Below are 12520 nucleotides of genomic sequence, written 5' to 3' on the forward strand. Positions count from 1 at the left end.
GAGTAAATTATTACAAATTTAACATAATACAGACAATGATGCAAATTTAACATATAATATGGGTAATTAAATGATTTGACACATAATAATTGGATAAATTGTGAAGATTCTCATTTATTTATTTTATATAAAAAAAAAAGAAAATTTCCCATGTATTGGGGGGAGTTGAATTTATGAGGGAAAGGTACATTGAAGGGGCCATGACCTTACCTCATAAAGTGCAACACAAGATAAAAATTGTAAAGATTCAAAAAAATATTACTCCACTATTAATTTATTTGTATTAAGTTATTGATAATTTTGTAACCATTTAGAATATTTTTTTGTTATTGGATTATCTGTTTGGGAGTACAGGAATCAAAATTTTATATTTCAATTAATCAAATGTAAATATGTACCACAAGGATCAACATCGATATTTATTGATATTTCAGGGACTGATACTGTAAAATTTCAAGCTATACACATATTAATTCGAGCCAAAAATACTAGTTTCAACTGAACATGTTAATTAACTCGCTCTAAATCGTCTCTAACAAATCATTTATCATCCTCTTTTGTGCTTAATTTCTCACATTTGTCTTTTAATATTGTCAATGTCAAATTGATATAGTTATAATAATCTCTCAAATAATGTTTTTTTTAAAATTATATTGTTGAATTTATGTAGTCAAAGCAAGTGAGATTGAGTTATGTGAGAAATGCATTGCTGGTAGACATAGTGAAGGAGAAATCAAAAAGAGTACTAAAGTTGGACTCAGTTGCAACTTCTTCAAAGCTGTGGACTGGTTATGACATTTTGATATTTGATACTTGGCATTGGTGGCTTCATACTGGAAGAAAACAACCGTAAGTTTTATTTTTATGAAAAATATATTAGAGATTTGATGTCTAAATTGAGAACAACATAATACGCAAGTAAAAAAATTGAGAGAATATCGATAGACAGGGTGGGTCCAAAAATTTGAGAGAAAAACATTTTTTTTTAGGAAAAAAGTTTGAAATATATTCGAATTTTGATCGAAATTATTGTAACAATACCGAATTTTGAAAAGGATCTTTTACCCCCTACACTATTTAATAGTGTATTTTAAAGGTATTTATGTACCCACGTGGACATCATAAATATTGCATCATTATAAATAGTAATGTGTTCATGTGGACACATATATACCTTTAAAATACACTATTAAATAGTGCAGGGGGTAAAAGGTCCTTCATAAAGTTTGATATCGTAACATCTTTCGACCAAAGTTGAGGTATTTTTCAGACCCTTTTCCCTTTTTTTTTAAAAAAAATTGACGATGTTTGTAAATTTATTTTCACGCAAAAATTATAATTTTTCAAATTGTTTTTTTTTTTTTTTGAAAAAAAACCGATGCATTCCCTAGTTTCTTAACTTTTTTTTCATAAACTGACAGAGTTGGTTGTCCTTGGTTTTAAGTTTTAACCGATCCTGTCAAAACTGACGATGCATAATTCATCAATTTAGCCTCGATTTTTCTTTTAAAAAAGGGACCATATCCGTCGGTTTTAGCTTGACTTTGACCCAATTTTTAATAGTGAACCTTACTTCTACCGTTGCAAGGTAGAGAGGTTGTTTTAGAAAAATTAATGTCAAAATTGAGAACGAAAATTATATTAGTTGATTGTAGCCTACTTTGAACCCCTTCATTATTATCGGGATGGAGACTTAGAGAATATGATAATCCTCATAATTCATATCAAAATCTATATGATTGACCTCCTAGAGCCGAGGGTCATTCAAAAACAACATCTCTACCTCCACGAGGTAATAATGATAAGCTCAGCGTACACTCCCTCCAGACCCCACTTGATGCAATTTCAATGAATATGTTACTGTTGTTCACCCTAGTTCGTATTCTATACAAATTATATATTCCACTAAAATTGACACTAATTTTTTAGATGGGATATGATTCGCGATGGGAAAGTCCTACATCAAGATATGGATCGTTTAAAAGCTTATGAAAAAGCCTTGATAACATGGGGTAAATGGATTTCCAACAACATTAATTTCAAGAAAACTAAGGTCTTTTTTCAAGGCATCTCCCCTGATCATAGCAAGTAAGATTTCAGTTAAATTTCGTGTCTGATCAAATAATGTCATATGAATTACAACGTATATACTAATTAATGTTTTTTTTACAGTGGCACCCAATGGGGTAAAAAACCCAACCAAATGCAATGCAAAGGGGAACAAAATCCAGTAAAAAAACTAAGTTTTTTAGGAGGTCAAGATGAAGCAGACATATTATTGTGGAATATTTTGAGCAAAACAAGAAAGCCAATACATATGTTGAAACTCAACAAAATGTCACAATATAGAGTTGATGGTCATCCTTCTATTTATGGAAACCCTAGATATAAAGGCATGGATTGTACACATTGGTGTCTACCTGGTGTACCTGATACTTGGAATCAACTTCTTTATGCCAATCTCATTTAAATTGACAAAAAAAAAAAACATTATTATATCACCAAACATTTGAAAGAAATGACAAAATCATATTACAAATGTTTGTTACTACTTACTACTATAGCAAGTACTACTCAAGTTGGAAAAAATTTATTTTATATCTCACACGACTGAATATCACCTAATAAAGGAAATTATTAAATTTACTAGTAGAGCGATCTGATACTTAAAATTCACAACCCATAAACTCGCAAAAAAGGCATCACAACAGAACCAATCCATAACTTTCCATCTTTCTCCTCAATATCACTTATAGACCTCAATGTCTTGCCTTCAACATCTTCTAGAGCTTCCAAAACTCTCCCGTCCTCACTTAACTTGATGGCGGTAGGGTGTAGCTCCCCTTCGTCCATTTGCTGAGGAGTGAAATGTAACATTCCAAATTTCGAATCTGAAATACTTGATACTGATCTTATTGCTTGTAGCGCTACCCAAAATTCCCCTTTAGGGTTTATTCTGATGTTGTCAGGGAACCCGGGCAACTCAACAAATACATCATGTGTTCCTGCTAGTGGACCTTTAAGCCAATACCTTAAAATTCTAAAATTAGTAGTTTCACTAACTAGTACAAAAGATCTATTTTTACTCAACGCAACACCATTTGCAAAAGCAAGGTCACCTAATAAAACTGTTACTTTTTTCGTTGATTTAACGTATTTCATTAGCCTACCAGTCGTATCACCATTCGAAAATGATGTGAGAAATTGCCAACGTTGATACTTTGTGCTTGTATCCGTGAAATAAATCACATCACCATCAATGTCAACGTCATTTGTAAAGACTAGAGGTTTACCTTCGAATTTTTGAACTAATGGCGTTGCTAGTCCTCCTTTTGATCCAACAACTTGTAGTCCTAAATACGCGTCAGCAATGTATAAATCCCCTGTTTTTGTATCGAATCGTAAGCCTAATGGCCTTCCACATATATGCTCCATTTCAGGAGCGAATGGTAAGGTACAATTCCTTCGATGAGAAGAAGTAACCGCGAAATCAGCCCAAATTAATCGGTTTTGTGACCCTAATTGCAACTTGAGAATTCGTCCATCGGCTACTCCTATGTACGGACCTTCTCCTTTTGGATCGAACGCAACACTCTCTGGTCCAATCGCTCCATTAAGATGGATAATTTTCGATTTTGAGAGAACATTTTGAGATTTATCAAAGGCTAAATTTACTGAAACAATTTGTAAAATGACGATCAACAACAATAAATTTGAAGTATTCATGGATGGAAGATTTTTTTATTTTTTGTGTGTGATGATATATGTCCAATTTTTCTTCTTTAATAGGACATATATTTGTGTTTATAGGCTTATACGGACAGACATTTAAATGTGGACAGAGTCATACACAGTGGGTAGACCCTACACAATTTAATTACTCCATCCGTTTAAAAAAGAGTGACCTAATTTGAGTTGACACAAAGTTTAAAAAATAAAAGAAGACTTTTGAATCTTGTAGTTCTAAATTAAAGTTATGTCAAACGTATAAAATTGCTCTTTAATCTTGTGGCCTTAAATATGCTACATGGAAAGCTGAAACTAAAATGTTACCAAAAAAAATAAAAAATTATTCTTTTTGAAACAGACTAAAAAAGAAAGGAGATCATCTTTTTTTGAGACGGAGGGAGTATTAATTGTGGTCAGAAGCAAGTGGCCTTATATAAAGTAATTGGTTAGATCGATAGAAAAATGCATGCATGCAAAAGAATAAACAAGTAGGGTTACTTCGTCCATAGTTAGGTGTGATTACTATTATTCGTTATCTACGATTTAAAGACGAGCATTTTTTGTTTTTCGGTCTGATTTTTTCGAATTTCGATTCTACTCTTTGTTAGTATGTAGTTGAGTGTCTTTTGAAAATAATCTTTTTATTTCCACGAGGTAGTGATAAGATCTGGTACGTATATTTTACCCTCCTCAGACGTCACTTGTGAAATTTTACCGAATATATTGTACCGAATACCAAACCCGATTAGTTTGAGTCGATTTCATTTTTTTCTAATTTGGTTCTTTAGTATGATATTTTTAAAAATAAAATAAAATTAGTATGAGCTGATTAAAGAGTTATTTTTTTAAATTCAAAAGGGCTATTTTTTTGTTTTTTGTTTTCGAATAAAACTATAAAATATGAGTTCTATAGATCCACTTGTGAGATTTCACTGGATATGTTATTGATGTTGTTATTATCGTTAGTATGTACAAAATATCAAACCTAATTAGTTTGACTCAATTCATTTTTTTCTAATTCGATTCTTTGGTATGAGCTTGATTAATGGATTATTTTTCTACTCGTAAAATGAATTATTTTGTAAAACTCAAAAGGGCTATTTTGTATTCTGAATAAAACTATAAAATACGAGTTCTATATGTTCCTTAAGGATGCGGTACATGACTTGTGGAATATTATAAAGCAAGAATATAAATTTATACCTCCCGAAAAAATTATTTAACGTGAGAGGCAAAAATTAAAGATCAATATGGGCAAAATGCAAATGACCCGTATTAACGCTAAAGTCAATCTCAAATAGGGCATTCAACCATGTACAATATGTTAAAAAAAAGTAAGCATTTTAATTTTTTTTTTAATCAATAAATAGAGGCTGTCCCTAAGGCCAAGGGTAACTATTTTGAACTGACCAACAAGGGTTGTGGTGGAGTGCTAAGTACTCCTTCATCATTAACCAAAAGGTCTCAGGTTCGATTTCCCTTGGGTACGGAGTCGCCTTTGTTAGAGAGCGCTTTACCCCTAATGTGGGACTTCCCGACGCGAATTCAAATTTAGTCAAGCTTTAATATCGATATCGAACACCGAATGAGAAATAAAAAAAAAACTATTTTGAACTGTATTGACATTATTTTTTGGTAGGCCAAAGGTAACTATTTTGAACTGTTTTGTCATTATTTTATGGTAGGCCAAAGGGTAGCTCTTTTGAACTGTATTGCCATAATTAGTTACTCCATATATAATAAATAAAAAGATAATAGTCAAAAACATATATAAAATATAATTATTTTCGCAAATCTTATATTTAAACAATCAAATGTTTATATTTTTTATTTAAACTATCACCAACTATTTATCAAAATGTCAAATTAACAGATGAGACAATTAGTGTTGTTGTAGTCAGTAGCGGATTCATAATTTTCATTAAGGAAATTCGAAAAAAAAAATGTAGTGGTTGAAATTTGAACTTGAAACCCCAAACTAAATTTTGAAAAGTCTAAACCACTAAGTCAACCTCTAATCTTATGTTCAAGAAAAGTTCTAAATCTATATATTATATATATACATTAAAAAATTCAAATAATATTTCTATTTAGTGTATTTTTTGTCAAGGAAGCTCAGGTGAATCCCTGGCTAAGATCTGCCCCTGGCTGCAACAGTGATGATAACCAATATTTGCTCTGTTTCAATTTGTTTATTCTATTTTTTTTAGTCTATTTAAAAAAGAATGTCTCATTTTCCTTTTAAATATTTTTTCAGTTACAACTTTCTACGTGGCATTAGACATGGTTAAGGACAGTACGAGATCTACATATATATATTTAATTTATTTAGAGCATAAGATTCAATTATTTTATTTTTCAACTTCGTTTCAAGTTAAAAAAAGGACAAATAGATTTGAAGCATTCATAGAGCATACGTGGTTAATTTTCCAGTGATGAGATTTATGTCCAAGTTTTTTTTTTCTTTTTGTAGGAGCTAATTGTACGTATCAAGTGGATTGACTTTTAATCATATTGGACCTTAAAGTTATATAGTATCCTACGTACAATTTATACAGATTTAGTGCTGGACAAGTTAGTAATTGTTGTCAGAAGATAAGCAAGCTGTATTTAATAATTATCTATACATATCAAACTTTTTAATTCTATCAAAAAATTAAATGCATTCATACTGAAGATAAAACAAGTTAGTAAGATTTGAAAATTTTATGTGATATTGATTATTTGAAAATATAGAGTTTTTTCTGGGATTCAATGGGCGAAAGAATATCCATTAATGAAATAATTCACATATCTTGAGTGGAAGCCTTAGTTTGAATCCTTGAACTGAGGCTTGAAAGTGAGAACTTAGAACGTACTAATGTTAATTTCTGGGTGTTAAACATAAATGGAAAGGTTTAGGTCGATTAAATTCCCCTCAATTCCACTTAAAATAGGCTAAAACGACATAGTAGGGTGTATGCGTGAATGAGAAGGCTTAGGTTGACTAAATTTCCCTTAATCTCACTTAGAATAGGCTAAAACGACATAATAGGCTGTATGTATTTGGTACAAAAAAATATTTATTTCAAAAAATAAGCGCATTTTTTAGATATACTTATTTTCTTGTGTTTGATATGCAAGTAAAAAATATTATTTTACAAACATTTAATTTGAATACACCTAAGACAAAATTATGAAGGATGGGGTCAAAATAGGTGACAGAGGTGGGTGGGGATTGGGGTATGGTGTGGTAGGGGGCGGAGCTACTATATAGGGTAGGGTGGGTGGTTGTGAGGGTGTAAATTAAAGGAGGCAATATGACTTGTTTTTCTTATTTTCATTCGATAAATCATTTTTCTTATTTTCAAGAAGTTGCTTATTTTTCTAAAAGAAGTATGTTTTAAAAAATTTTAACCAACCGAACATGAAAAAAAAGAAAAATATTGTTCACACCAAACACACCCTAAATGTAAAATAATTAAATAAAAACCTGAATTAGTACACAGTATTATTAAAGCATAACTATTAGTCACGCCATCAAAATTTAACAAGCGCAAAACACAAATACTTTAAATTAAAGCATTTTACTAGCCAAAAAAAATAAAATACTATAATTAGATTACCAAAAAAATCGCCAAAATCCTAATATGATTACCAACATTATTATTCAAAACAAACAATTCTTTTTCCATTAAATTCATAGAATAAATAATTTTACATATCTTTTCAAAATTTCAATAATGAATTCTACCAATTATTATAGAACAAGTCAATGATCACATTATTAAAATTTTGAAATATGTCATGTCTTTCAAAACCCAACAAACTACTTCACATCATTATATTTAAATGTACATACAAACATTTAAACGTGAACCTTAAATCATAGAGAAAGTAGATACTAGACAAGTTAGTAGTTGTCTTCATATGCCAACTGCCAATGTCTGCTATAATGTCCTTTTCTGATTGATATACATAACAACAATCAAGTGGTATATTTAATAATGACATAATATATAGAGACATAATGAGTGCGTCTAGACATCTACAACGACTTAAGCAGAATTTCATGAAAGGTATCCAAATTTTGAATAGTAAACTAGTAAAAGAAATAACTCTACAGGGATTCAATCTTACATCCCTCGTATACTTCTGCATCCAATTGTCACTGATCTACTGTTCACTTCACGACAAATTTAGCGTTTTTTTAATATCTTATAACAAGGAATTGATAAAGTAAGATTTAACGTATATATAGTGTGTAATTTTTCGATGTAGTTTGTCTAGTTGAACACTCTAACATCACCGTAGTTGTAACGGCATAGCCCGCTAGTGATATTGTCCGCTCTGAGCCTAGGTCCGCACAACTTTAAAACGTGTCACTAGTTGGTAAGGTCTGCTTATTTATATATCCAACATCTCTCCTGTGTTTTGTCGATGTGAGACTTCTTATCTTAAGATGGATTTCACATACACCCTCTCTATGGACTCAATGTCTTAAACTCAGTTGAACTCAGGCCCACATCGACAAGACTGACACATGAGTGATTCTGATATCATTTGTAACGGCCTAGCCCGCTAGTGATATTGTCAACTATGGGTCTAGGCCCGCACGACTTTAAAACGCGTCACTAATTGATAAAACCTACTTATATACCTAACATATCTCTTGTGTTTTGCCGATATGAGACTTCTTATCTTAAGATGGGGCGTCGCAGTAGCTTCGCCCCTTGATCATCTAGACACTTCAATTTAATATAAGTATGCTTTACCAATAACTTCGAAAATGTACATCTACATATATACTCATTTAAAAGCGTGTATTTTGGAGGATGAAGTGTTTATGAGGTTAACTTAAACCAATTTAATTAAGATGTTTGAATGTACATTTTTGAAGTTGAATGTTTAACTGTCAATTAAGATCAATCAAGATTTTTCTTGGTATACAAAGTACTGTGACGAAGCTAGCATTTGGTATTGTATAAAATTTATATATCAACACTTATAGAACGGCTTTCTACATAATATGTTTTTCATTATGAAAAAAAATAATTTTCAAGGAGATTTAACACAGTTTTTTAGAGAACAAATCTTTATACGTGCATTTAGTTATAATTTATCGAATTTGTATTAACTTTTAATTAGTGGAGTAGCATATCTATGATACTTCGAAGTAAAACAATTTAATATCTTTTTTTAACATTAAGAAATGAAAAAAAGATTTTTGAATAGCTTTTGCTATAAAAGTCAAATCATATTTAAATGTTAAATATTGTTATAGGTATAAAAAAAATCGATCGTTACAAAATTCAAAAAAGTGTCAAAAACAAACAAAATTGTTATAAAGAGGTCTGATTATAGTTTGGTTATTTAGGTATATTTTAATTTGTGATGGCTAGTTTCTTTTAGGGGATTCAAGATAAGATCTTGATTGATATTACATCCAGATCGTAGTAAGTGTTGTCTTGTTTATATTAAGGAATTCATTTATAAGGTAGCGCGATTGAATATTAAGAGAACGAGTAGAGGCGAAACTATTGAAGACAAAATGCATTTTCCATTTTATTCTCAGTAATTAATTTTCTTGAAGAGTACAGCCACCTCAATTGTAATTTGATGTAAACTCTATATGGATAAGTTTTTACCCAATATTATCAAAGCAAAGCACGTACACTTAAATAATTGAATAGTTGCGAAGCATGATATAGAGGAGACAAACTTTGCCATGTGTAAATTAAGTTTAAAAAAAAATATATATTATATTTTTTATTAAAAAAATAAAGTTATTTGATACTTGTGTTATTGAGACATAATAAAATTTAGTGAATTTATCGGAATGGACACAAGCTACATCAAAGCTTTACAATCATAAAAACAGAACATGAAAAGTATAATTTGTTTTTGTTCCATCAATCACGTCTAAATGAAAAGCAAATTATAAGAAAACTAAATGACATCAAATTTCTTTCATTTCAATAATAATATTATTGTCCGCGCTTCACACGATCTTAAATAATAAATTTATATTATCGAATAATAGTGTCATAAATTTTAAAATTCATTATTAATTTATAATTTAATAATTAATCATCTTTACACAATTCTTCTAACATTTCTATATAAAATTCTTTAGTAGAAAGAATTTGTTAAAAACATTTTTCACTTCCATTAAAAACTTTTCGACCTAATATGGATACACTTCTTTGACTTAAATTTTTTAAAAATAAATATGAAAAGGAGAAAATATTGGTAATATATAAAATAATAAGTATGGAACTTAAGATGTCGTAAGTTTTTTTTTCCTTCCTCTAAAATTTACTTGTTTCTTAATGTAAGTTGTTTATAATTTTATTTATATAAGTAGAAAAAAATGAAATGCAAAAAAGGAAAGATCAAATAAATTTATAGTCATTGATGAGATCAAATTTCCTAGTATCTTTTTATTTTTCTGGCACTTGTCTTTTTCTTTTCATTTATTTTCTATAGTATATAATTATTCAATTCTCTATTCAACTTCAATATTTCAATATTTAAGATATTATTTGAAGAAAAAAGAAGAGAGAAAATATAAAACTTGCAATATCATTAATGACAAACAGTAAAATCATAAAAGTAATAGTACACAATTATTTTGATATATTTCATGAATTCAATGCTAATTATTATTATTTTGACCGTGCATGTAACACCCCGTATGCTAGATGGACCAAAATGCAGATTTTCAGAAGTTGCAGGTGCCACCAACGGAGGCCACCTACGGACCGTAGGATGACCCACAAACCACAGGTGGGGTCCGTGGTTGGCCACTTGCAACTCCCTCCCTAGAACCCTAGAAAAATTTAGCTAAGTCCAGAACCACACCCTACCTACGGACCGTAGGTGGGACCACGGTCCGTGGTCTAGACCCCCCAGAACCCATCCTCTGAAGCTGAACGACGGCTGACCAGGACGGACCATAGGTCCATTCATGGTCGATCGATCAAGCCCGTCATTGGCCCCGACAGTTTTAAGTTAGAGGTCATTTGGTCTTTTCCCCTATGCGTTGGGAACCTAAACTACGTCGTTTAACTCCTAAACTACGTCGTTTGGTCAGTTTAAGCCTAATAACTAAATTAGAACTTACCCTAGTCAATTCATTCTCCCAAAATCGATCAAACCAGAGCAAAAGAAGAAGAAAACAATCGACCAAAACCATTCCAAGAACGCAACAAGTTCCCTTCAGTTCCAGCCCCTAAATCGAAAGATTTCTCCGTGAAATTCATCACCATGTATGTGGGATTTCATTAGTGGGTTCCTTTCATCTACTAGGTCCATAGAATTCAGTCTGATTCTTGATTCCCTTCATATTATCTAGACCTAAGGTTTCTTGAACTTTAGAATATTGTTGTGATTTAGCTGTTAGAATATCCCTAATCAGATTTTCATGTTGTCGTAATACTGTTGCTTAGTTCCTTGCATGAAATTCGGAACCCTAGTTGTGTAGATTCGTCTAGTGCATGAATTACACTAGCTAGGACAGATAAACAGATATACATGCCTCAGTTTTCAAATGTTTCACTATCAGTAGTTAATGTTGCATGTTCAGTTAGCATGTCAGAATATTGAGCTATCCAGTATATTTCAGTTATGTTGTATTGTGCACATTTCCAGTTGGGAGTAGCCTTAACACCGAGTTGGACTAGGGCCAGTCACCCTCATAGTCCCAGAACTATGTGCCCCCGTAGGTTTGTAAGTCCCCTATGTGGGCATCAATTTTAGTGATCATGCCATCATGCCTCTATACCCTTGGCAAGGTATATTGGGCCCTCTTGATGAGGCGTATACATTGGACTCCACGTTTAGCTCACATGGTTTTATGTCGGTTAATAGTAGCTCCCACAGTTAGATTCTAGTGCATTGATCAAGTTCCCAGTTATATTTTAGTATTCAGCTTCAACATGTTAAGTACTTGGCCATTGCATTCAATTTAGTTCATATTCAGTAACTTTATCATGTTCAGATTATATCATTGCTCAGTATGCTTTGTTCAGTTATATGTTGTTCAACTTTATGCTATTTTGAATGCTCAGTACCTTTCAAGTACTAACACATACTCTGCGCTACATCTTTTCGTGATGTAGGTTCATGTCCTCAGCATTCAGATCACGTGTAAATCGGTTCCTGATCCGTATTCAATAGTATCATTGGTGAGTCCTCATTCTTCGAGGAGGATAGACATGTTCTTTTACATTAAGTCTTTCATTTTTAGTTTCAGTTTTGTTAGAGTTAGCTGGGGGCATGTCCAACATATCTAGTTAGTTAGAGACTTATTTCAGAGATAGACATATTCAGCTTTAATATTTTGAGTTATAGCCCAGTGTTATTAACTCTTATCCAATATATATATTCAGACTAGTATTGGGTATTCCCCACTATTTCAGTTTATCTCATGTTTTAAGCTTTCGCACAATATCTCTTATTTCAGTAAATGTTTGTATGCTTATGATATGCAAGTTTAGGGTTAGCTTGGGGTCACTCGTGATCCTAGGTCCCGTGTTTACGTCAAGGGTGTCAAGACCCGGGAGCACCCCCTAGTCGCAACCGGCGTACTCAACCTCGAAGAGGTCTAATACAAGCCTCTTAGCATTCATTCATCGCATAGACACAAAAACCATAAGGAATTTAAAACTTTCTTTACAAAGAAGACATTTAATTAAAAATAGCAAGCGGAAGACTTTCTAGACTTTATACATGATGTCTCAAAACCATCTAATACTTTAGAGTACAAAATTCGGGACTAATCCCGTACACAACTTAAACAATACTAAAA

General features: G+C 31.6%; 1 protein-coding gene across 1 annotated transcript; it reads right to left on the bottom strand.

Moving 5' to 3' along the window:
- Positions 1-2480: 2480 nt before the first annotated feature.
- On the bottom strand, positions 2481-3765 carry LOC102590776 (protein STRICTOSIDINE SYNTHASE-LIKE 10-like). Its single transcript, XM_006348857.2, has one exon. It carries the CDS (start codon positions 3724-3726, stop codon positions 2674-2676), a length of 1053 nt encoding a protein of 350 aa, XP_006348919.1. The 5' UTR covers positions 3727-3765; the 3' UTR covers positions 2481-2673.
- Positions 3766-12520: the final 8755 nt, after the last annotated feature.

Source organism: Solanum tuberosum, unplaced genomic scaffold, assembly GCF_000226075.1.
Source record: "Solanum tuberosum cultivar DM 1-3 516 R44 unplaced genomic scaffold, SolTub_3.0 scf00102, whole genome shotgun sequence".
Taxonomy (NCBI): domain Eukaryota; kingdom Viridiplantae; phylum Streptophyta; class Magnoliopsida; order Solanales; family Solanaceae; genus Solanum; species Solanum tuberosum.

Coding starts and splice junctions, on each gene's coding strand:
- LOC102590776 (XM_006348857.2), bottom strand. CDS start 3,726: ATGAATACTTCAAATTTATTGTTGTTGATCGTCATTTTACAAATTGTT.